General features: G+C 36.5%; 1 protein-coding gene across 6 annotated transcripts in view; it reads left to right on the top strand.

Moving 5' to 3' along the window:
- PAM (peptidylglycine alpha-amidating monooxygenase) overlaps positions 1–25365 on the top strand; it is a 154239-nt gene that overhangs the window by 125959 nt on the left and 2915 nt on the right. For 4 of the 6 annotated variants that reach the window (XM_007449913.1, XM_007449910.1, XM_007449908.1 and 1 more), the window contains 8 exons: positions 4862–4978; positions 6665–6737; positions 7837–8047; positions 8423–8623; positions 10587–10702; positions 15460–15559; positions 17633–17686; positions 23646–23849. In XM_007449913.1, the coding sequence (XP_007449975.1) occupies positions 4862–4978; positions 6665–6737; positions 7837–8047; positions 8423–8623; positions 10587–10702; positions 15460–15559; positions 17633–17686; positions 23646–23849 (1076 nt within the window). The remainder of the gene's footprint in view (positions 1–4861; positions 4979–6664; positions 6738–7836; positions 8048–8422; positions 8624–10586; positions 10703–15459; positions 15560–17632; positions 17687–23645; positions 23850–25365) is intronic. The other 2 variants (XM_007449911.1, XM_007449912.1) reach the window with 1 other exon arrangement.

Below are 25365 nucleotides of genomic sequence, written 5' to 3'. Positions count from 1 at the left end.
GATGGAACAGAGCCCAGTGCTGTGATACCTAGTTCTTTGTTCTTTTCATCCCTATTTGAGATATCTCTAGTGGTAGGTCCATCAGGACACTAAATAGTCACACTGGTTTCTTTTCCCACCTTTTTTCTTCCTCATAGGAATTTTTCAATGTGTGTATATTCAGAAGTAAGTGTTGCTAACATAGCACTAAATTATATTCCATTTAAAGTCTTTGGTCTTATTATGGTATGTCTTTGCTTTCCTAACGTTGAGGGTACATTTCCACTTATTTTCTCACTTGAAAACCTATGGTCCTTTCTCCAGCCTCTTAATTTATATAATTACAACATTATATTTTACTTCTCTCTTCAGTTGCTATTATTTATTTTGCATTTCCTTAATTTTGATTGATGGCACAGAAGTTTATTTTCTCCCTATTCTAGTTCTTTTGTGTGAGAATATTGCAAAGCATTTCTTTTCAGCCTTATCTAAACTGTTTGATTAGGTGCTAATGTGCAAAATCATTAATGGGGGATTCAAATTGCTAAAATAAAGAACTGATGAATTCCAGCCCACAGGCCGCAGTTCAGTCTTTTCCACTGAGTGCTTTTTCAGAGAAGCAAACAGAAATCAGCAGTGCTCCAGGCACTATGTGAAATGTGCAGGGTATTATTATATCCTGTAAAAAGTTAAATGTGGTTGAAATAAAGACCTCTCTGCAGCATATAATGCAGGGTAGCTGCTTTAGAACACTAAATAAGCAGTTTGCTATAGCAACAGTGTATCCAGCTCTATAATCTGACATCTGTTTGTGAACTGTTAGAGCGTTACTTTTCTTTGAATTAGAAGAGAGTTTATAAATTACTTTATTTGGCAGATTTAATGTGAGTGTGTGTGTGTGTGTGTGTGTGTGTGTGTGTGTGTGTGTGATTTTCCCATTTCAGAAAAACATCAATTCCTTTTATTACTTGCCCTGTGTAACTGCCAGGGGCCAGCTGTTAGTTGCATGAGGCTCCAGTGATCCCAAGTGAAAGGATTAGGGCTCATCATCCAATCCACTGAGGGACTGAATGTCCCTTGATGCTGCCAGTTTAAACATATAGACATCTGGTAAATGGTATCACAAAAGATTTTCAGTGAAACGGTTGGGCCTCTTGTGTTGTGGTCAATTCCTTAAAGCTATGATCTTTCTAAGAATTCTAGAATGTTATTATTTGTTATTTATGTTACTGAAGTAAATTAGTATATTCAAATGATGCTAATATCAGTAAATTCAAGAACTTGCCTAATCACTGAGATCCTTAATGGATACGGGGAAGTGTAGTAATACTATGACTAATAATCATAGAGCCAAATACCAAAGGAAAAGTGGTTAGTCTAAAGCATCACGTAAAATGCCCTCTGTACATGCTAATGACATGGGAGTAATTTGTGATAATAAAAAAAAAAACAACACTAAAACCCAAACCATATTATGAGTTGTTACATTGTAATGAGATACTAAGAAAAAAATCTTGATAAGTTGAGAGATCTGATGTTTTCTGTGTATCCAAATTTTTATTATCAAAATCTGATTTATTTACTCTGTAGCTTATTTACTTTGTTACTTATTTTTCTTTTGGCTCTTTCATTTGCTATTTCACAATTTATTATAACATCACCAGAAAATGGTTAATAAAATAAAAGAGTATGATCCTCAAATTAGTTAATTTTGCTATTTTTCCCACCATTAGAAATCTGACATTTCTAGATTGTGAGTATAGATGCCCACACACAATTTAGGTTTGTGACAGCAAAATATCAACTACTTGATACATTTTTTTCTGTATTCATGAGCAGTGCAGAACAGTACCATTGATAAAGGATGTTTTCACTTACCTACGCATCAGCTACAACATTTCATTCGATCTGACTAGCATTAGGACTGTGAGTCAGGGTTTATTTATGTTTCTTCCTTGACATAGCTTGTTTTCTTGGAAGCCAAGCTCAATATCGCAGGTTCTTGACTTTGAGCTTACATGGCTGCCAGAGAGTAATTTAAACTAGAGTTTGCATTTTTAAATATTTAAGTGTCTGGAGAAATAAGCTGAAGCTATAAAAAACATGACTTAAATTAGAGGAGGTCAACATATGCTCCTGAACGTGGGGGTGGGGAGATCTACTTTCTCTCCATCATAAGTTGTAGGAATGTTATTTCCTAAAATAGTAGAGATTTAAGACCGATGGTGAATATTTAAGTGAATGACAAGACAGACCAAAGAATTGCTGTTGCTGCAACCTATTGCTTGGGGAAATCATGAACAAGTAAATATGTCAGGCTTCCTGTATGGTTTGTCATTTTTCAGATAAGAGATATGGAATTAGGTATGCTGAGGTCTGATAGGCTCCAGTTTTATCAAGATATGCAATAGGCAATTGGACTGCCACTGTTATTAGCTGTCAATAGTGGATCAGAACACTGTCTGCATATCAAATGGATAGCACTTGGTAAGAATTATGAGGACTCGGTAACTTTCCATATTACTAACTCCTAGGTGGGGGTGGGGTGGAGAAGTAATGTACTAGTATATTCCATGCCCAAGTAAATAAACTGCAAGAATAAATGAAAATTTTAGGAAATACAAAATGGAAAGGGAAAGCTAAGTATAATCAGTGGATTTTATCAATATCAATATCCTGGTTATGATATTGTACTGTGGTTGTGCAAAATGCTACCATGGAGGAAACTAGGTAAAGTATACACAGAATCTCTCTGTATTATTTTTTCTTGCAACTGCATGTAAATCTACAGTTATCTCAAATTTTCTTTAAAAAAAAAAAAAGGGAAAACAAATTTTAACTCCTTAAAGTCAGAGAAAACATAATTTTCACATTATTTAAATTACCATTATGCCACTACAAATCATGAAATGTTTCTGAATGAGAAATATGACTTAGGCCTTAAAAGAAATGATAAATGAAGAGACTTTATCCTATTACATATGAATATAAAACTGTAGCATACTATGAGTCTTAGACATACTGAACTTAAGTTGTCCAGTATCATAGACAAGTTGTTAAAAATATAGATCACTGATGGTTGAATCCAATACCTTTGTTTTCTAGGGGAATTGGTATGATGTTCTTAGTACAGAAAGTCACATTGAAAATACAGTTTCATATATAGGATAAACTCTGGTGTTTCATAGTAGTGAGAAAGAGTTACTTCACGTTTGCTCTTTACCAGTGTCTCCTGATTTAATAATACCTTGTATATTCTTACATTGGTTTGAACTAATAAAATTCTTTATTTCAATTTAATAGAGATCTCATGACTGTCTTATAAAACCTGCTCTGTTAGTGATGTTACTTCCATTTTGTTAACTTATGTATTTTTTTTCTAGGTACTGGTGTGTGGTTTTAACTACATGTAATAGCGTATGTAAGCAATATTACTTAAGTTTTAGGTCGAGAAAGCTGAATCAATATTTTTTATTCAATTGAATGCATCATTAATAAGAACTGCTTCAGGGACTTATTAGTATCTTTCAGGAAAAAGATACCCAAAAGACTATGACAGTCAAGAAGCTCAAATAATTGTGATATATATTTTTAATGGCAAGAGAATGTAATTTTGAAATTTTTGTTCTCCTACTGGGACTTTGCATAAGTAATACTAACCAACTAATCAATAGAGGTATGACAGATTTGAGCAGTCTGTCGCCTTCCAAATTTGCAAATGTCTCTCCATAAATATTTAATATTATTCAGATTCTTTTGCCTATACAGTTGAACTACAAAATATTAATAGTTTTTTTCACAGACTTGTCTGATTCTATAAGGGAAATTCTATTTTACAGAAATATTCATGACAAAATATATATATTATATATTTTTATGCCCCCCCAACACCCACACACATATGGCTTAACTATGTGCTAATCAATTCCTTGCTTTTGAAAATATAAGTTGGTCTCTTGGCACTTTGTATTTTTTCCTCTTTCACATAAGCTTACATTAGAAGAGCTTATCTTTGTTATTTATCTCAGATAATTTCCAAAACAGGTATTTAAATAAGTACAATGTCTGTGATAACTGTCAACTTAAAGAAAGATATTACTAACAATTCAGATAGAAATATAAATGAAAAATATATATAAACATACATGTTCATAATATTTTATAATAACCTGGAAGGTACAGAGTTTAAAAAGCAGAAATTGTCATATTCATTTTAGTGTTTACATTAATTATTATATAGATGTCCATTTTGTACTTACAGAAAAATTGTTATACGGAAAAAGTTTTGTCTCTAAACACATTTTTGTTCCAAGAATCAATTACGTTTTATATTTTCGAAATATTTTGAACATTCCATTCTACATCCTAATATGTATCTGCATGTTGTACCTACAGCAAGTACAATAGCAAACATAGTTTTGATCACTATCCTTCCTGCTATCATTTACATTTTCCTTATCATTGCACAAAAAGTTGTTATGCCTTCTTTTGTAGTTTGAAAGAAAATAACTGTTGAATTAAAACATTTGGAAGAGCCTTTGAAAAAAATTAGTTTCTTTAAGAGTTCTAGGTAGTGTTTCTCAAAGTCTCATGTGGATATGACTCACCTGGGGATCTTGTGAAAGTGCCGATTCATATTTGGTACGTCTGAAACCTTGCATCTCCAGGCACTGCCCATGCTGCTGCTCCACTGACCATTCACTAGTTCTTCAGGCTAATGGTATATCTGAAGTGTGAAGGGCAAAGAGTGAAGTCAGGCACATCTGAGCCCTTCTCTTGATTCTCTATTTAAAATCTCAAGTGAATGGTCTGCGTTTCTCAAGTTCACTGATGTTTCTGATTGGTTTATTTTCCTAGACTAATGCTTTTTTTTTTTTTTTAGCTCTTTTGACAGTAAGTTTATTTACCAGCAAAGAGGTCTCGGGCCAATTGAAGAAGACACTATTCTTGTCATAGATCCAAATAATGCTGCAGTACTCCAGTCCAGTGGGAAAAATCTGTGAGTTAAATTACTTGACTGTCTTTCATTTTCTAAAGAGGTGGTTCTAAACCCTGACTGAATATTAGAATCACCTGGGATGCTTCCAAAAATTAGATTGAGATTTAGTCTGGGAGGGGGCCCAGGTATCAAAATAGTAGTTTGAAAGCTCCCCAGGTGATTCTAGTAGGTAGTCAAGCTTCAGAGAGAATTGATACACATGCTAATGAAGTGACTTGCTACTCAGCTAGATCTGAAGGATAAAAAAAAAATTCTTGAGCAGAAAAGTTACATAACCAAATTCACCAACCAATCACCATTAAGAAAAAAGCCTTCTCTCTTCCCATCTCAAAGTGAAGACTAAACAAATGTCACTTTCAGCTTTCCATAGCATGCATAGGTAATTTGACTTTGAAAGCTGCTCATTATTTGGTCTTATTCCTAGATGGCATTTGGCAGCCAAAAAAAGTTGGCTGATATTCATGGTCATTGAGAGAAAGGGACACCTGCTTACAGAGTGTCCACAACAGCTATAACCTGGCAGTGTTAGGATCTATACCCTACTCCATCTGCTTAGGCACAGGGAAAGCCAGCTTCTTTGAAAGGCAGGGAGCCATCCACTTTGAATGCAGCTGCTTATGGAGATGGTAATAATTAGCTTTTTATAGGATTCTAAGATGGTGAGTCAGGGGCCAAATTCTAATATACCAGCCCCACCACTCATTGTGTCTGAACCTGTCTCTTCAGTGCTCTACCCATTAATCAGAAGCATCTCATTCCAGAAAGGAATTAAAGAGGAAGGCAGAGCAACTGCTGCTAAATCAACTTGGCCAACAGTGGGGTTTTTATGTTGAAAGCAAATCATAACTCTCACATTCAGTCACCAAAAGAGAGATCTAGTTCAGTTTATTAGTCAAGATCAGGGTGTTACATTCTTGGCTCATGAAAAAAAAAAATCTGTGATTACAACACCTTGCAAAAGCTAGAAGCTGACAAACAGAGCTTGTGGATTGTCAGGTTTGACCACAATCACATTAAGACATTGTCCATGTGTTTTTAACTCTGTCCAAGTTCCTTAAGCCTGTGAGTCTCTGTCCACGTTACAGTTCTCTTATCCAGGTCGTTCCAATTGATTTGTTAAACAGATTAACCTTCTCTAATGATTATCCAGCACACCACTTCTCTTTGCTCAGATGATCACAGCCCATGTCTGCTGGAAGTTGTTTTCTTTGGGTTTTACTGTCTTTAGTAGGTACTCTTAAAGCTTTTCAGTCATATATTTAATATTTTATATTAGTACAGCATTATATTACCTTGCAGCATATTTAAGCTATTCAAACCATATAAATCCATTTATAATTCTCTAGACAGTTTGTTTTATACACATTTCTCTATGATCTTAGAACTTGTTTTCAAATTGATGTTATTTAATATACCATAATTTATAATATTTGTAATTGATACATAGGCTTCGTGTATAGATTTTTAGATGGTTAAATACCATGTAAAATTTTTCACAAGGAGGTCTCTATTAAAATGGGTATTTTCATTTAACAATTCATCTTGGTCTTTTCTTTAGTAATACAGGTATACATTTATCAGTTTTTAAATTTATATTGCCTTTACAAATTAATTAGCAAAAAAATGTCCTCTCATGTATGCTTTGGGAGTAATTATATAATTACAACAATTATCTTTATTTTGCAGGTTTTACTTGCCACATGGCTTAAGTATAGATAAAGATGGAAATTATTGGGTCACAGATGTGGCTCTTCATCAGGTAATCTTCCATTTGGCAGTTATTCAAATAAAAGTTAATGAAGAACCCATGTCCCCTGCATTAGCAGGCAGACTCCCAACCACTGCGCCACCAGGGAAGCCCTCTGGGTCTTTTTTTTATTTTATTTTATTGTATTTTTTTTACACAGCAGGTTCTTATTAGTTATCTGTTTTATACATATTAGTGTATATATGTCAATCCCAATCTCCCAGTTCATTCGGCCACCACCCCCCACCCCGGGTCTTTCTTTGTGACCCAGAACGTTTATAACAAAAGAATGGAACAGCCATATCTGAAATGGTGCTTTTAGAACTCAGGGCTAGGAAAAACTTACATGTAAATGATCAAGTAACACTTCTCTGTGTGGCTGGCAGGAATCTTAGGGCCAGATGTGAAGCTTCACTCTACCAACTGTTTGGTTTCTCCCAACCTCCTTAGCTTTCCATATCTGCTTTTCTTTCCTCTGTCCCCAGGTCTTAGTTCTTTTTTTTAATCACTTTATGTGTTTTATGTATTTTTCTTAAGCTACCTTAATCTTCTATAAATTGAGCCAAAGTCTCTAGTATATACGTTTATATGTAAAACAGCAAATCTTTGTTCTTTTTAAAGGAAGTTATATTTCCGTCAGGGTATATATATCATAATGTCTTTCCCTTAAAAGATAAGCTCATGTTTAATACCTGTTTAATGAGTAGATGGGAAAGAAGTAGGAAAAGAAACTAGAGCTCAGAAGGCATAGCTAGTCTTCAAACATCATCTCAGTAAACATTTATTGCTCTTGTATTGTCTGGAGAGCATTCTACTATTAGCTAAGGAAAGACAAAAAGGAAGTGTGGGGATGGGTGGAACAGGACATCCATACTAGTCTCCGTTCACCACTAATGACCTGGATGACCTTGGGCAGGTCACTTAATCTCTATAAGCCTCATTTTTCATATGAAGGAATCAGACCAGATGATTTCTAGAGTCCCATCCAGTTCTGAAAAGTACCTGCTTTTAAATAAGTCTCTGAAAGCTTACACTGATTGCCTTAGTCAGGTGGGTATGTGTCAATTACAACCATGCAAAGTGGGTAAGGCTTTTGTTCTTTTTTTAAAAGGTGTTCAAACTGAATGCAGACAATAAAGAAGCCCCTCTGTTAATCCTGGGAAAGAGCATGCAACCAGGCAGTGACCAGAATCACTTCTGTCAACCTACTGATGTGGCTGTGGATCCAGACACAGGAACCATCTATGTAGCAGATGGTTACTGCAACAGTCGGATCGTGCAGTTTTCACCAAGTGGAAAGTTCATCACACAGTGGGGAGAAGGTACTCAGTAAGACTCTTGATCTCTAATTATAATTATTGGCCAACATCATTAGGAACAGGAGATTGGCCTTATGCATCCAGTTGGCTGTTCACACACACACACACACACACACACACACACACACACACACACACACAGAGTCTTATAAGAGGAAAAAGAATGCTTCTACCCAAAAACTTTAAAGTTTGTCCAAATAAGGAGAAAATCTGTAATGTGTTTGTAGGTAAGAGATATCAACTGCTTTAACTTCTTTTTCCCCTGGTTCCAGATACTTAGTGGTTTACTGTCATGAATTTTGAAAATTATAAAACTTTAGAGTCAGACTTTGGGTGATTTTACAAATTGTAAATCTGAGGTTTTTCTTTGTTCTGTAGCGTCTACTGAGAGCAATCCTAAACCAGGCCAGTTCAGTGTTCCTCACAGCTTGGCCCTAGTGCCTCATTTGGGCCAATTATGTGTGGCAGACAGGGAAAACGGTCGGATCCAGTGTTTTAAAACTGACACCAAAGAATTTGTGCGAGAGATTAAGCATGCATCGTTTGGAAGAAATGTATTTGCAATTTCATATATACCAGGTATTTCATCTTTATTTTTTGTGTTTTTTCATACTACACTCTATTCTTAAGTGTTTGTCTTATCTTAATATGCTCTTACTGTAATTTTTTTATTAAGGGATTGAAGATGACTTATATATCAGATCTTAAAATATTTAAAACTGTTAGTGCATTGTAAATCATTTTCAACTCAAGTGCCACTGTTCTTTATATGGAAATAATGAAGAACTCAAAAGATTTAGCAGCTGTTTGTGATGGATTAAAAAATGGTTCCCAAACGTTGATTTTTATTTTTCCTTAATCATGGTCATTTGCTTTAGTTATTAAATGATTAATATTATGTCTTCACACATCATCAACAGATGGTATATGTTGATAAAACCAGTATTCAAAATACTTCTGCTTCACATTTTTTTAAAGAGTGTCAGCCAATTTTTTTAAGATAAATAGGTGACGTAAGTGAGGCTTATGTGTAAATGTCAGGAGAAATGATCAATGAAATCTGGAATTTTTTTCTCATTTTCAAAATAGATTTCTTGACTTAAAGAAACTCAGAAAAATAATCCAAACTTACAAAATAAGGTTCATTTAATTCATATTAAAAATTAAGTTAGCATAAGATTTCTTTATATCATGAATACTGAACAACTGAAAATATATTTCTAGAATTTATATACAGTTTTTGCAATATATTTAGTAAATATATCTATACCTATATTAAAGTTGCATTAACTACATGGTTATCACTATAATATTTATATTTCTTATGCTATTAAAGTTGTGTATGGCTACTATCTTCTGAGGCAGCCCCCAATTTATTTAGGACATGGAATAAAGGGACTCAAGTGACTGAAATAGGAACAAGTTTGGCTTCACTAAGGAATAAGTAATAAAAGAAAGTAATAAAGGACTCAATAATGTCAATGAAAGATAAATTCTCATGTTGGTTTTTACCTCATATTTAAAGAATAAATTTGGCAAGACCATTTACTTAACAAAGAGGGTGATCCAGTTCATAATGAAAAAAAATAAATATGAGGAGAAAAACATCAGGAGAAAAGATGAGAGGAAATCTGGTTAAAAAGAGAATCTCAGCAAAAGACAAAGTGTATTATAATTGGAATTCTCTCTACAACGTTACACAATAGTAAATGGTGTTGATAGTGTTGATTTTTTTCTTAATATGATTTGCTAAAGACCCCTATCCTGAAATCCTAAAGAAAGATGAAAAACCCTTCAACACTGGTTTAGTATTGTGTATATTTTAGTGTTTTAATTCTTTAAAACATAATATTCAATCATCTGAAGTATTTATTTAACCAAAACATTACAGTTTCCATTATTTTGGATAAACACTACTATACTAAGAAATATAATTTTACTTCAAAGAGTATTCATGGAATTAATATAAAAAGGTGGTCTAATTTTTTTAATTAGGAAAAAATGTCTTTGATAATCTGAAATATGCATCTCACATGTTCAAGTGTTAGTTGTTTAAAATCGGATCATTATTCTATCTACAGTGTAACTTCACTTCCTTTGCATATTTTTCTCTGATTCTACTTGTAGCTATAGTAGATATTACATATTTTTTAAAAGATCTGATACCGCAGAATGATTGCCTTAAATAACCTGACTCTTCCCATCCCTATTTAGAATACCTGTGATGTCTATATATCTATTCCTCTACCTATGTCATCTCCTCCATATCTATGTATTCCTGATTTCTACTGACTTCCTAAGTGGAACAAGCTTTGCAGTTCCTGGTTTTTCTATTACAAGGAAGTTAGTCTCCTAACCTGTTTGCCCCTTATCTTATTACTCAGAAAGAGACATCTGCTAAGTATTTTGTTTTCTACTTTTGTTGCCAATTGGAGGAACCAGGTTGACCCTACATTTCTTGTTTGTGTGATGTACACACATGTATTGAAAAGCCAGTCTTATCCATATTTTAAAGGAAGGTTGACTGGATATGTTGTCACAGGTTTGCTCTTTGCGGTGAATGGGAAGCCTTACTTTGAGGACCAAGAACCTGTACAAGGATTTGTGATGAACTTTTCCAATGGGGAAATTATAGACGTCTTCAAGCCAGTGCGCAAGGTATTCACATACATTAACTATGTATCAGTTTTCATGAGAATAAAACTAAAATATGAATCTTGGAATTCGATTTATACTTGAATAAGTTTTTAAAAACTTAAAGGACATGTGATTACTTTCTTAGCGAGGTTGATGGGAGTGCTGTATACTATGTTTCATTTAGAATAAATGTCCTTATCTATTCCTCAATGAATTTCTTCAGATGCAAATTAACACTGTACGCAATTCTAAGGTTCTTAGTTGATTTGCACACAAGAGCAGGTTTAAATTCACTGTAGTTAGATTATCTAAAATGTAAGTCTTTTCCTGGTTTCATCCAAGTAAAGAAGATATCACAATATGTTAAACTATAATTTTATAGTTCTCTTAGCTTCAACAGAAATCGTGTTTGCTTTTTTTATGCTATGACTACACTGAGCAACAGGACTTGAAAATAGCACTTCTCAGAATGTATGCAAGTTCTAGAGATTTGGTTTAGGTAAAAGACTAAAGTCTAGTTTTGACCTCACAATGGTATACCACTGTTTATTCTAACAGTGCTTTTTACAAACAGAGTGACTGTGGTGCAGTGTGCCCATAGCCCTCTGTCTCCTCAGTTTGCTTTCTTTGCAAAATGATTGCCAAAATGATCAGAATGCTCATATACACTGCCTGAATGTGCTTGTGGTACATAGATTTTAGGTAAAATGCTGCAAATAAGAGTTATTTTTCAAAATTTGTAAAGATTTATCAGCTTTGATGGATCAAAATGCAGCTGTCGTGTAAGCCACTGGATAAACCATATTTCCATACTCAAATTCTTATAGTATTCTCTAAGACACCAAATTTGCTAGCTTAAAAAAAAAAAACACTTTACAATGCCAATGTTAGAACACTGACAGCCAGTCTGGGATTTATTAAAATTCATTCTAGAGCTATTTATTAAGTACCTACTCTGTGTCAGGCATTATGCTAGATACTAAGGATACAATGGTGAACAGAACAGGGCACAGCCTTTCCCTCAGTTGAAGTTTAACAAAACTTACAGGATCCAAGTTGAACCAAACTGAATCTGAAGTAAAGATTCCTGTACAAATTTCTTTCTTTCTTTTTTTTTTTTTTTTTGGAGTTTCTATTGATACATAACAAACAGGACTTTTAGTAGAAGTATTTCACCTGAAAAGCAATAAGCAATCAAATTTCCAATCATAATAGCCCTTCAGAAAGAAATTCATTACATTGATAATAGGTATTTTACCTCAGTAGTGTTTCAGATCCTGACTGATTATCTGATCTTCATTGTCTCGCTGCTTTGAGCTTCTTCATATCTATTGATAAAGAAAGTGAGATACTTCACTTCCTTTCAGGTCTTCACTTTCCATTAACACAATGTTTGCTTGATTGTTCTTTTAATTAATAATGAACTATGTCAATCAGGATATTAACTTTTAATTCAAATATGCATCTAGAAATCAACACTGAGTGCTAAGCTAGAGGCTAGATTCTAAATGAGCCGTACTCTCATAAAAGTGAGAGCAGCCCTGAATGGAAATTTCAGACAGCCTTGTGCCTAAACATCAGTATTCATCAGACATTCAACAATGAATAAGTCACAATATATGGGTCAATACAGCAAACTTGAAAAGAGAGTCTAACTCCAAGATGAAATTTGCTTTTCCTTTCAATAAACAAAGACTTGATATTACACCAAAACGTAGAAATGTGTTCTGTGTTGACTCAGTAAACTGAAACCGGTTTATGAATCTCTCAGAATTTTCACTTAATTAGATTATCATCACAAAGATTAAGTTTGGGTGAAGGGAATAATATGGTGTATTGACTCCTATGTAAGAAGTGATTTTTTTTTCCTGCAAGTCAAAAGTCAAGTTTTACATAATGTGTCTCTACCGCTGTTTGTGCCTGTCCACTACTTATCTCCTCATATACTTCAGTTCTCCCTCTTCTGTTACTTTCTTTAGGAATGTTTATGTCTGAATGTATGATCTCCATCTTTACCTCTATGCAGGGAAGCTGAGACAGTAGGACAATAAAGAAGTGATTCTATCAAATGGTGTCAAAAAGTTGTGAGGGCAAAAGATGCCTAGTTGCCCCCCACTTTCTTGCTCCCATAATCGTAGCAAAGACTATGGCCCCTGCATCGGCTTTCATACACCCTCCAGGCAGGCATTTTTTGTCTTCTTTCTTCTGCACGGATGCTCATGTGGAAAAGGAAAGGAATAATCCCCACTGCTCCATACCAAAAAAATAAATAAATAAGAAAGAAGGGAATAGTAACCCCAGATTCGTGTTATTTCTCTAACCTTAACAATGGAGATTAAAATCACAATATTTGACAGTGTTTGAGCCTAAGGTTCACACAAGTGAAATTACATATCCAAAGCTACACAGTAAGTAGCACACCTGGATCTTAAACTCAGGTCTTTTTGACTCGAAAATGTGTTTGATATTGAGGCCGCGGGATATATTAAACCATAACATAACTTGGTACAACTTCTTAGAGAATGATTTTGCTTAATAGGAAGTAAGTTTAAACATTATTTTGTGTTAATGCAAACATAGGATACGGAGAACACAAATTCCTTATGAATTTTTAAGACAGAATATAAGATTTTGAGGGCAAATTGCCCTGGGCTATGTCACCAGATGCCCAGGAAGTTGCTATCATTCTTTTCTCTGATCACTTTTATTTTGTTAGGGAGAGGTTCCTCCAGAGAAGATTTCAAAGCCTAGAGTAGATCTTTAAATCTGTCCAACTCTGAAGTCTTAAAACCTAACACTAAATCTTACAGCATAATTTTGTTTCAGATGACACAGAGCAGTAGAATAATTCATTTAAAAGGTTATAGTTGAGTGCCTGTGATTGCAGTAGGAATAGAGGTCCCAAAGTCCCATCACTAAGCTTGCCCCTGAGCCGCTCCTGTGGCCCCAAAATATTTCCAGCTGAACCCCTGTCTCCCTGGATCAGTTTGAGAACCACAGATAGAGGTTGATTGTTATTCTAGCCTTGAACTGATGACGTACTGTGATTAATTTAAAGCAAGGTCCTTACCAACGAATAGTTCAGACGTTACCCCCTCACCTTTGTTTCTCCACCTATTATAATATTTTTCCCATCAGAAAATATGAAGTACTTGACAACCACATCTTTTGCAAAGCAGTTTCTTAAAACGTATTTTGGCATAGAGGAAGAACTCCTTGTGATATGCAATTCTGTTGCCACCTCTTAGCTGAACCCAAAAGAAAGATGAACATTTAAGGACTGGCTTGGGAGATTTCAGCAAGGCAATGTTTTGATTTCTGGCTCTCTGTCCTTCTCCTGCACGTTTGTCAAGCACATTTGATAGTTTGAAGGAATGAGCCTCCTCAACATGGCTGTCTCATTTTTCTTTTCAATGTGACAACTTGTTGCTGATTTTCAAAGCACAGTAGTTTCTCCAAAGCATGTATTCTGCCCCTCCTACAGTGGGCTAAGAAGAGGAGTTTGCCTCATTAGCACCCTTTGTACTCAGCAAACCAAAGTGGACAGATGCTATCTGGTAAGCCCGTAAGTCAGGATAATGTTCCTATTCATACTCACTGATCATATTTTTGAGAATGGTACACTCAAGCAGGCCTCCTGGCCTCAAAAATGAAAAAAATTAACCACATCCTGCCAGCTAGCCGACACGTGGCACCCTTGAAATCTTCAGTAGACAGATGGAAATGGAAGCAGCACATTTTAAGCCTGCTCTTCAAGAAACTAACTTGGTGACCCCGATAAACTCACATAAAGTGCTCCCCTGTCTCCTGTGTCCTCATGATTGAGATGGCACGATTTGATATGGAAATGTGTCATGAAGAAAGACATATTAAAACACCAGTGTATCTGAAGTAAGTACAAAAACCAGGAAATACTGAAGGGCACACTCAGTTTGTTTCCTTTGCTGACCAAACATATTGTCAACACTGGGCTTCAGAGTAGAAAACCCGACCTTACTGCTTATTGCCTAGTATGCATTTCAGAAATAATCTGAATGTCCTGAATCTTTGAAATGATTCCTCTTATCAGTAATATAAAAATACTTTTTAAGGAAGCTTATGATAGCTTGATGAGAATAATAACAAAAATTAAGACCTGGTCCTTTTTAGTTGTATAAATTAAAACAGGCAAATTTGACAATGACTAAAGGTAGAAGAAATATGAAGGCAAAAGATATTATTTATAAATATAAATAATTAGGTAAATAATGAACACCAACTAAGCAAGAGTGTAAAAAAATAATCTGCTTGTAAATGTTCACTTCTTTCTTTCTTTCTTTTGCGGTACGCGGGCCTCTCACTGCTGTGGCCTCTCCCGTTGCGGAGCACAGGCTCCAGACGCGCAGGCTCAGCGGCCACGGCTCACGGGCCCAGCCGCTCTGCGGCATGTGGGATCTTCCCGGACCGAGGCACGAACCCGTGTCCCCTGCATCGGCAGGCGGACTCTCAAACACTGCGCCACCAGGGAAGCCCTGTTCACTTCTTAAAAGACTTGAAAGTCAGTGATGAGGCTGCCTCAGTGTTTCCCAGCACACAGAATTATGTCTGGCAGAGTCAGTGCCCAGTGCGTGAAGGGATGACTCTTCTTGGCCTAGAGTTGCTTTGATGGGAATCATTGTTTCTCTGGTTTGAGTAACATGCTTATGGTTTTCTTGTGTGCTGTACTGTGTTTGTCTGCCTCTTCATGAAGACCTCAAGTATAGGCTCACCACCGCACTATGTGCTTCTTGTTTTGGCAGCACTTTGACATGCCTCATGACATCACTGCGTCTGAAGACGGGACCGTATATGTTGGAGACGCTCACACCAATACCGTGTGGAAGTTCACCTCAACTGAAAGTATGACTTTTACAGCATTATTGTCCACATTTTCCCTCAGTTTTATTGCTTAAAAACATGTCAAAAAATTTGCATGTCCATCTCCTTTTATTGCTAGGAGTAGAGTAGGAAATCAAGGTATGACTGGCAGTTGTTAAAAGACCTGTTGGTAGTCATTTCAGGGATTAACTTTTTTAAAAGCGGAAAGAAACTTTTTTTTTTTTCTGCTGGCAGTTATCCCCTTGTTTCCACAGATATTCCACAGGAAATTCTTGATGCCTGAAGTAATGTCTGTTACATTGAAAGCCAATGTTAATTCCAACTTAGTTCCAGAAGGAGGAGATGACTCTGGCAAAGCAGAGGGCCTGACTGAGGCATCCCTTCCCACGTGGCTCTTCAGCTCTCAGTAGCTGCTGAGCATCTTGGAAGACCAGCATCTGAGTCAGACACATATCATCCCAAACAGGAAGCCCTCTGCATTTTCCCTTTAGACTTCAGCCTTGTTCAAAATACTGAACTATGTTTTCATGTAACTCCAAAAGTGTGTCTGGGGACAGAAGAGTTTCTCTATCAGGATGAGGCCAGATAGTTTGGAGACTTCTAATTGCAATTTGGGCACTATTTCTAATTCTTAAAAAGTATACTAACATAGCCACCGATATCATACTAAAAACATAAGTTTTCTAAATTGAACAGTACCAGATGCTTAGTAAGCCACGAACCTCAGTGTCCAGGCTTTTAAAATATGGCAGGGTCCAAACAGTAGGAGAAGATGAGGTTAAGGAAAAGAATTGCGGATAATAAATTTGAGGTATCAGGACCTACAACAGCAGTTTTAAATAGAGAAATAATAAAGACTTGTGGACTTGATGAAGACAAGAAATACTACTTATAATAAGGGAAAATGCAAATTACAACAAGGAAAAAAATACAAGGTATAACAAAGAAAAGTAAAATCATGAGTCCAAAAACTTTGTTCATATACTGTACAGGTCTTGGAGCCCAAGTTAATTTGGTAACTGTTGTCTTCAGAATTGTCCTTTGAGTAATTTTTGCTGTTTTGTAATAAGGACCCAGTTAGGGCTGAGTGCCCAGAGGTGCCCATGGACTATTCCCCTCCAGCAGTAGCTGCACATTCCCCTGCAAGTGTGCCTCTCCTACCACCTGCCTCCTCAAAGAAGAACCAGAAGGTGTAGGCAGACAGGAAAGCAAAGAGAGATGGATAATTCCCAATTGCATGACTGAACCCAGGCTTTTCAGAATAAAAGATGAATAAATACCTTTCAAGATGGAAACAACTTCAGAAATCTAACTAGTATCTTCATTTTACAGATAGGAATATGATACTTGAACTCGTTAAGATTCCCGTCTAAGGCTCATTATTCCACCCTAGCGGTTGGTACTAAACAGAGATGCATATCGAAGTCACCTGGAGAAGGTTTTCAAAGCACACATGGCCAGACCCCATTCAAGGCCTATAGAAAGAAGAAGGGTTATAATATGGGTATTTTGGGAAGACTTCCCAAGTTGTTTTGAAATATCCCCTGATTGAGAAGCACTACAATATAGCATTCAGCTATGAAAGAGAAAAAGCCTTCTGCACAGTCCAGAATGCAACCAAATAATAAATCTGGGAAAAACAGTACCTTGGGAACAATAGGACTGCCATAGAAGACTAAACAAGTGTCTTGTGTATTTATGTTGTAGTATTTAACTAGTCAAATCAATCTGTCAACTAGAAGACTGATAATCAAACATGGCAGAACTAGTAGTCAGTCTAAGATGTCCACATGAAAACAGAACTACTTGATATTTCAGAAATAATACAGAATTGTAAACTCCACATGGAAAATCTCAGTTTAGATACGAAGACCTTAGAAATATTATTTCAGCTTTCCCTAGGAGGATTTTATCCAGGATTCATGGACCTGGTACCTAATTAGTGATTTGTATCAAACTCTTTTCTAATATAATAATGTATTTGATGAATTAAAGAAATATTATCTACTGAGAAAAATTAATATCAAAATTAAGTTTTCAAATATTCTTTTTGGGGATTCTGATTTTCTCTCTCCTTGCTGTGCTGTGTTACAGAAATGGAACATCGATCAGTTAAAAAGGCTGGCATTGAGGTCCAGGAAATCAAAGGTTGGTCAGATTCCTCTTGTGACTATGAAACCCAAGGCTATTTGTGTTGAATTATTTTATGACTCTTGATTGCACTTAAAAATTATCAGGCCAAAAATATAATATAATCTGGTAAATTATCTATAACTTCTACTGTGTACTTGAGCCTTTAACCTACATGCTGCCACTGCTTTTTCTGATAAAATGGAATAGTAATAATGAACTCAAACTCACTGATTTCAAGTGATGAAAAGTGATTGGGGATGTAAGAAATCTACAACAAGTGGGTCAGAGGCATTCAGAGAGGAAAAAAAGTCAGTCAGTCACTTTTGGAAGTTTTAACCTCAGGCAAGTAGAAAAATAACATCCAGCATGCTGGGAAAGGCCTTCCTTAATGGGCTCTAATCTTTAGAGTGAAAAATATCTTTGCAGAGTTAATAATATAGGGGCCTGAAAAGATTAGCTGCTCCCTAAGCTCCAATCTTAGTACCATTCAGCCCCCAACATTTACTGAGGGCCATCTATGTGTAAGGCACTATAGCAATGAAACTGCCTGACTTCAAGAGACTTATAGCCTGTAAGGACTCTGTGTGTGTGTGTGTGCATACATACATGCATATTCACATATAGAAATAAGTATTATATCATTGGTATGTATTGTAAGACATGGGGGGATGGAATTTAGCTACTGGCAAAACTACTGGGTTCATTTGGAATCCCAGTCAAATTATTTTCTCCCTTTCTTAGGATCAGTTTATATTTATACATTTTCTACTGTTTTCAGGGATTTGACATTGTCGTGTAGTTAAGAACTCACTAGAGGTGTTCCTAATGTTTAAGTAGCAAAGTGATTCAATTCTTAGTTGCTTTACAAATGATTCTCCCAGATATTAAGACTTAAGCCTAGGCTTACTTGTTTTCCTTTTTCATGAAAGCAGGTGGAAAAGAGAGGAAAAGAAGCCAGAACCAAGAGGCAATTTAGGGATTTTATATAGGCAGATAAGAAAATATAGCCGGCTCAAGGTTGAAAGGGGTAAGATAATATTATAAAATAAATAAATAGCAACTGTTTGGCATTTGTAGAGATTCTACCCAGGTGACACTACTGAGTGACATTCATACTACACATATTGAAGAAGTTCCTGATCTGCTATTTTTCTCTTATTGTTATGTAAAGAGTCATCAATAAGTTCTATTTGCCCTGGAATAAAGACGTTGGAAAAGATACTGTTATTAATAAGAGCTGTCATTTATGGAGCACAAAAAATGGGCTATACAGAGAATTAAGGTTAATCCTTACACCAACCATATGATAATTGCTATTATCCCCATTTTACGTATGTGAGCAAATTGAGGATCAGAATTACTACTAAGATATTAAATGCTAGAGCCAGAGTTTAAACCAGTCTGGCACCAAAGCTATGCTCTTAACCACTATTACTGTACTGCTGAGGGGAGATCAGTACCACCAATTCATTCACCATAAATTCTTCCAGGAACTACAGGTTGCAGATGGTTGCAGTTTACTCTGAAATCTCTGGGATTTCGAAGTGGCCTCAGACTGTTTCTATTTAAATAGATCCCACCAAAACTCTGAGACTATTCTGGTTGACCTGCTGTGAACAGCCCAACCACACTGATCTCACCCACTGGCCACATCCTCTCTCCTGCACACTACTGAGTCTGTTAGGTCGAGAAACCTCTCAGCAGCTCAAATAGTCAATTTAATTGAAATGCCTTGTCATGACAGTTCCATTTTAATAGTTAGGAATACCCAAACCCAAATGAACTTGTTCTGGTCCTCTTTGAATCCGTATGACTCTCATTAAACTTTTTTTTAAAAGATGATTTTCTTATTACGAAAAGGAATATAAATCATTCTGGATCTCCAAGAGTTTGTCTTTTATCAAAATCTGGAAGCTTGATTTAAACCACCTCTTACAAAGAGAGGGAGAAACACCATCCCAGATTTAACAGCCCTGTAGATTCATGGTAATTGTAAATTTTGAAATTCGAGTAACCTTTGATGACACTCATCCCCACTGTGAAAGGTTACACAGCCGATCAGTAAGAGCTTCAGAACCAGTGTTGTGTTCTCAGGGAGTTTCAGGGATAAGAGAATTTGTGATGATAGAAACTTAGGAAAGGGATTGAAACTTTCCAATAAAGTTACTAGGGATAAAATAGATATGCCAATATCCCACCAAAAGCATAGCCCTTCACCCCTTCCCCACCCCCACCATACAAGATGATGATGGCAAATCAGACTTAAGAAAATAAAAATAAATTCTCTGTTTTTAGCAGTTAGCATCTTAGACCTTATGGAGAGCAACACATTGTAGGGGAAGCACATTGCATTTAACAAACCAAAAAATGAGTACAGGAATACTTTGCAGATACGTACTTTGTGTTTTTTACAAATGGAAGGTTTATGGCAGCCCTGTATTGAGCAAGTCTGTCGGCACCGTTTTCCAACAGCATTTGCTCACTTCGTGTCTCTGTGTCACATTTTGGAAATTCTTGAAATATTTTAAACTTTTTCAATATTATTTGTTATGGTGATCTGTGATCACCATCTTTGACGTTACTACTATGAACTCGCTGAAGGCTCAGATAATGGTTAGCATTTTTAGCAAGAAACTTTTTAAATTAAAGTATATACATTGTTTTTTAAGACAATGCTGTTGCACCCTTAATAGACTACAGTATAGTGTAAAGATAACTTTTATATGTACTGGCAAACAAAAACATTTATGTGACTCGCTTAATTGCAATATTTGCTTTATTGAGTTGGTCCAGAACTGAACCCGCAATAGCTCCAAAGTATGCCTGTAATCTCATTGGTGCTATATGTACTTTTCATGTCTTCTAACATGTTACTTGGCAGTATGCCGTCTACAACCTTCAGCCTTCCGTTCCATCTGTGATGGACTGGGTCATAATTGCTATGTTGCTGTATTAAGAATGTCTGTCCTTTCCTGTCCCGGTTACTCCAAGTGGTCTCTGGGCTTCTCCCCTTCTGTCAAGGGGGGAGAGACATGCACGTGCTTGTGTGTGTGAGCTCACGCAGGAGTGCACCTAGCCTCCCTTTCTAAATGCATTGCTTTAAAGAAGGAAAAAACTTCCTATACATCAGCTTTCAAAATTCTTTTTATTTCCAAGTATCTCTAGAGATTCCAAGAAAGCTTGTTTTAAGACATATTTTGTTGCAGATTGAATACATCTGGGCTCTTATATAGGAGAATGTCACAATGTCACATGGGGTACCCCCACCTTCCAGAAGCCCCAGGTCCTGGCTAATCTTAGAGCTTCTCCATTCCATCTTCATCAGGGATGCTCTAAATTACTGGGGGTTTTAATTAAAGGATTTAGGATAAAGAGTAAAAGTGACAGAATTTAGATTGTTCTTTACGCTTTGAATAGAATTCTTAGTCTCTTAAGTGATAATGATTTTTTAGGCTTTTTACTCCACTTATAAAGTCTTCTAAGAAGAGCAGCAATTTTTTCTTTTATATTGGGAAATTAAAATTTTTTATCCTCTTTCTTTAAAATGTAGAGCATCTTTTAAAATCTAAACATTCTTCAGCTGGTTCCAAAAGTTAGAAAGTTCAACTATTTTTAGTAGATGGCACTCAGCGTACAGAAGGGATGTGGAAATCAAGAATTTCTAAAGTGCAGTGTGTGTATCTTAGCAAGTTCATTACCTCATTCTCAGCACACTTACTATGAATGGTAAAATGATTCTGTTAGTCTGTCACCTACTTCATAGTTCTTCTTTCCTTTTATTGGAGCCCGATCCTAGCTCTGCCTTATCGATGAAACTAGATCTGAACTGGTACAGCCAGTGCCTTAGGTGTAGGTAAACCACTGAATGACAGGTAGAAAGTGCTATGTAATTACTCTGATTATAGTCACTTTCAAATAGAAATAAACCCTTCTTCCAAGGCAACAAGTTCTTGACTACCAATCTATATCTTTGGCCTATATTTTTTAATCCTATCATCTCTTTATTGTTATTTTTTGCTTAAATACAGAACAAGCTTAAATATAGAACAATTTGTATACCTTTTCTACAGCAGTGAAGAAAAAGACAAAACAGCTAGTGGTCAGGAAGAGTAAGAATCACATTCATATTCCTCTTGGAAACTGAGACCTAGAAAGATTAAATTTGAACCATTTAGATCTATGAACCAATCCCCTTCCTTCTTTCCCACTGAAGTTTCAAGACCCACTTCAGTGGATAAAGAAAGGGAAATAATGATCTCCCCTTAATCACAGTACAGGGAAGGAAATGAAGACTGTGAGGCCATCTGTAAAATGGTGGTAATAATAGTGCCCACTCATAGGCTTGGTGTGATGATTAAATGAGAACAATGCCTGAAACAGAGTATGTGCTTGATAGATTTAACTGAGACTGGGAAGGAGGCTGGCTCAGAACATTGAGGCAAAAACCTGGGACCTCCCAATTGTGTGTATCATAAATTGTGTTTACAATGCCTTAAGTAATTTAAGAAATGCTTCCTTGGAGAAGTGTCCAGCAAGCTACTAAGCTGTGTCCATACATATTAAATATTAACCAAAGATTTTCTTGATCATGTTAAACCACTTATCCCTGCCATTTTGTCAAAATTTCCATGAGGCCATATGATGCACTCTGTATCATAGGGCAGAGGGCACACCAAAAAGTTGAAGTTCAGAAACCTTGTGAGCCTTTTGGCAAACATGGTTGTGACTTCCAGCCTTCACACACAGGGTTCTTGTACAAACACATATATGTGCTCCTTGGGGGCAAGAATGCCTCAAGGTTCAACCTCATTTTCAAGTCAGTAGTTATTAAGATTCCTGCAGCTGCTTATATGGTTTTATTGTATCAATTTCCCAAGCAGTACTTTAGGCCTGATATCTACCCAGTATCTGCCAATATCACAGAATAGTTGTGTAAGTTATTTTCATCAACAACAAATGGACATACAGTGCATCTGTGCGCACTTACAACTTGCTGGGAATGGTAGAAAAGAACCTGGAAAGGATACAGTTCCTTTTTTTTTTTTTTTTTTAATTTATTTATTTATTTTTTGGCTGTGTTGGGTCTTCGTTTCTGTGCGAGGGCTTTCTCTAGTTGTGGCAAGTGGGGGCCACTCTTCATCGCGGTGCGCGGGCCTCTCACTGTCGCGGCCTCTCTTGTTGCGGAGCACAGGCTCCAGACGTGCAGGCTCAGTAGTTGTGGCTCACGGGCCCAGTTGCTCCGTGGCATGTGGGATCTTCCCAGACCAGGGCTCGAACCTGTATCCCCTGCATTGGCAGGCAGATTCTCAACCACTGCGCCATCAGGGAAGCCCACAGTTCCTTTTTCCATTTCATAATTCTAGAATTAATATGTGCAACTCTGCATGTGAGGTACTAATAATTCATTGAACATGAAAGAGGTTCATAAACTGAAGACACAAGCAAACAAATACTTATTAAGCACCTTTTTTATGATAAACATTTATCCTCAATAATTTCATGAAGGAGGTTGTTATAATCATTACAGTTATACAGAGGAGGTTTCCAAGGCCCAGATCACTTAAGTAACTTGCCCAAAGTTACACACGCTGACTATGTAGGAGAACTGGGATTTGAGCCCAGATTCATCTGACTCCACCGTGCATGCCAGTTCTGTCCCCTACACCATGCTGCCTGTCCATTTTAACTTTGAAAAAATGCAAAAGTAGGATATATCTTTTGTGGAATTATAGTTAAAGAGGGAACAAAGTTTAGAACCAAAGAAACCCAATTTAAAGGTGAAAAATCATTCACTGGGAATTTGCTAGTCACAATTGCCAGCTCGGTAGATGCAGATATTGAAATATGAACCCCACATGCATTGAGCTCAACACGTTCTTCATGAGCAGCTGTTAATTTGACTGGGTAGGGGCGGGTGGGAGGGTTTTGGAGTCTTTGAGTTAGTTGAATATTGTAAACTCTTCTTTCCCTGAAGAATCCGAGGCAGTTGTTGAAACCAAAATGGAGAACAAACCCGCCTCCTCAGAATTGCAGAAGATACAAGAGAAACAGAAACTGATCAAAGAGCCAGGCTCGGGAGTGCCCGTGATTCTCATTACAACCCTTCTGGTTATTCCGGTGGTTGTCCTGCTGGCCATTGCCTTATTTATTCGGTGGAAAAAATCAAGGGCCTTTGGAGGCAAGTAAAATAAGCCCCTTGAACTTGGAACCTGACCTTCGAAAGAATGTTTGGCCTGACTATCCTCAAAGTTTGGTTGTGATGTTTTTCAGTGTGGTTGTTTTTTTTCTTGTGTTCTCTACCTTTTTCAGCATTGTCTATGTTCCAAATATTGTCTCTAGTTAGTATCACAGTGGAAAATATATCTGGAGCTTCAAACTTTGGATAGTTAGATTAAAATATAACCTTTATTATTGCCTTTTAGCGTTGGCTTAAACCCATTTAATGTCTCCATATGAAACTGCGTAGATAAGTAGAGTCAGTATAAATTAGCTGAAGGGTCAGGGAGGAGGAGATCCCTTCTGTTAGAAACACGCCCAGTCCTCAAAATGCGTGGGTCAGTTTTTTAGAAGTAGTATTTTTCCCTAGTCCTGGCTCTAGCTCCTAGCTACATGACCTTGGGCAAGTTACTTAATCTCTCTAAGCCACTTCATCTATAAAGTGGGGATAAAATACTCACAAGGTTGTGTAACAATTAAATGAAATAATGTACATAAAGCATTTATCACAGTACCTGGTGCTTAGTAAGTGCTCAATTAATACCACCAATAATTATTAGGAATAATCATTTGTAATAAAGTAATAAACGTCATAAGAAGTCATAAAAGATACTTGTCTTAAACCTCACTATTTCTATAAGAAACCATTTGATAGTTTTAAATAGTCATAATTTAGGCCATCAGCCTTCCCTAACCAAACAAGGGTGGGTCCAATACTGGTGTCAGTATTTTATCAAATCATTATCATATTATAGGACCCTTTCAAGGTATCCACATAAATAAACAAATAATCCAACTTGTGATCCTCACCTGTCAGGAACAGTCCCTTAGCTGGGTCCCCAGGTCCTAAGGCAGGAGGCTACAGCTATGCTTGGGAAGGCATCCATGGACCAGGGTGGAAGGAAGCATTTGATCAAGAAACAGCGCATCTGATCGTATTTCAGGCCAAGGCAACCGTGGCAGGGATTCAGTGCCCATGGCAAAGCCCTGACACAGAAACAAAAGCAGAGGATTTAATTTAATAATTTGTGAAAGGGAATTTTTCTAGGACTTTCTTTTGCTTTTCATCTTTAGTCAGTAAAGCTCTGCAAAAATACAGCTAACTCTTCCCAAAAGGGACTGCTATGGAGCCCTTGTTATGGGTATGGAACTGTGTTAAGCAGAGGCAAAGATAAGTAAATGTAGTCATTATCTTCATGGAGTTAGATGGAAACTTCAAAAGAGCAAGAATCTTGTATGTTTACTTGTTTACTGATATATCCCCAGCACAAATAACAGTTCCTGGCACTAGGGGTTTGATAATTAGTCATTGGGAAAATGACTGAATAAATAAATGGAGCTCAGAGAATAGATGACACATAAAAAAGAAATGACACATAAAGGTATTAAGAGAGGGTGGTAAGTGCAGTGTTAAATACACAGAGTATCAGGAACACATGGGGCCTGGGGGCAGGTAGCAGGAATGTTGATACTCAAAC

This window comes from Lipotes vexillifer, unplaced genomic scaffold (assembly GCF_000442215.2).
Source record: "Lipotes vexillifer unplaced genomic scaffold, Lipotes_vexillifer_v1.1 scaffold742, whole genome shotgun sequence".
Taxonomy (NCBI): Eukaryota; Metazoa; Chordata; class Mammalia; order Artiodactyla; family Lipotidae; genus Lipotes; species Lipotes vexillifer.
This window is presented reverse-complemented; position numbering and strand designations above follow the sequence as displayed.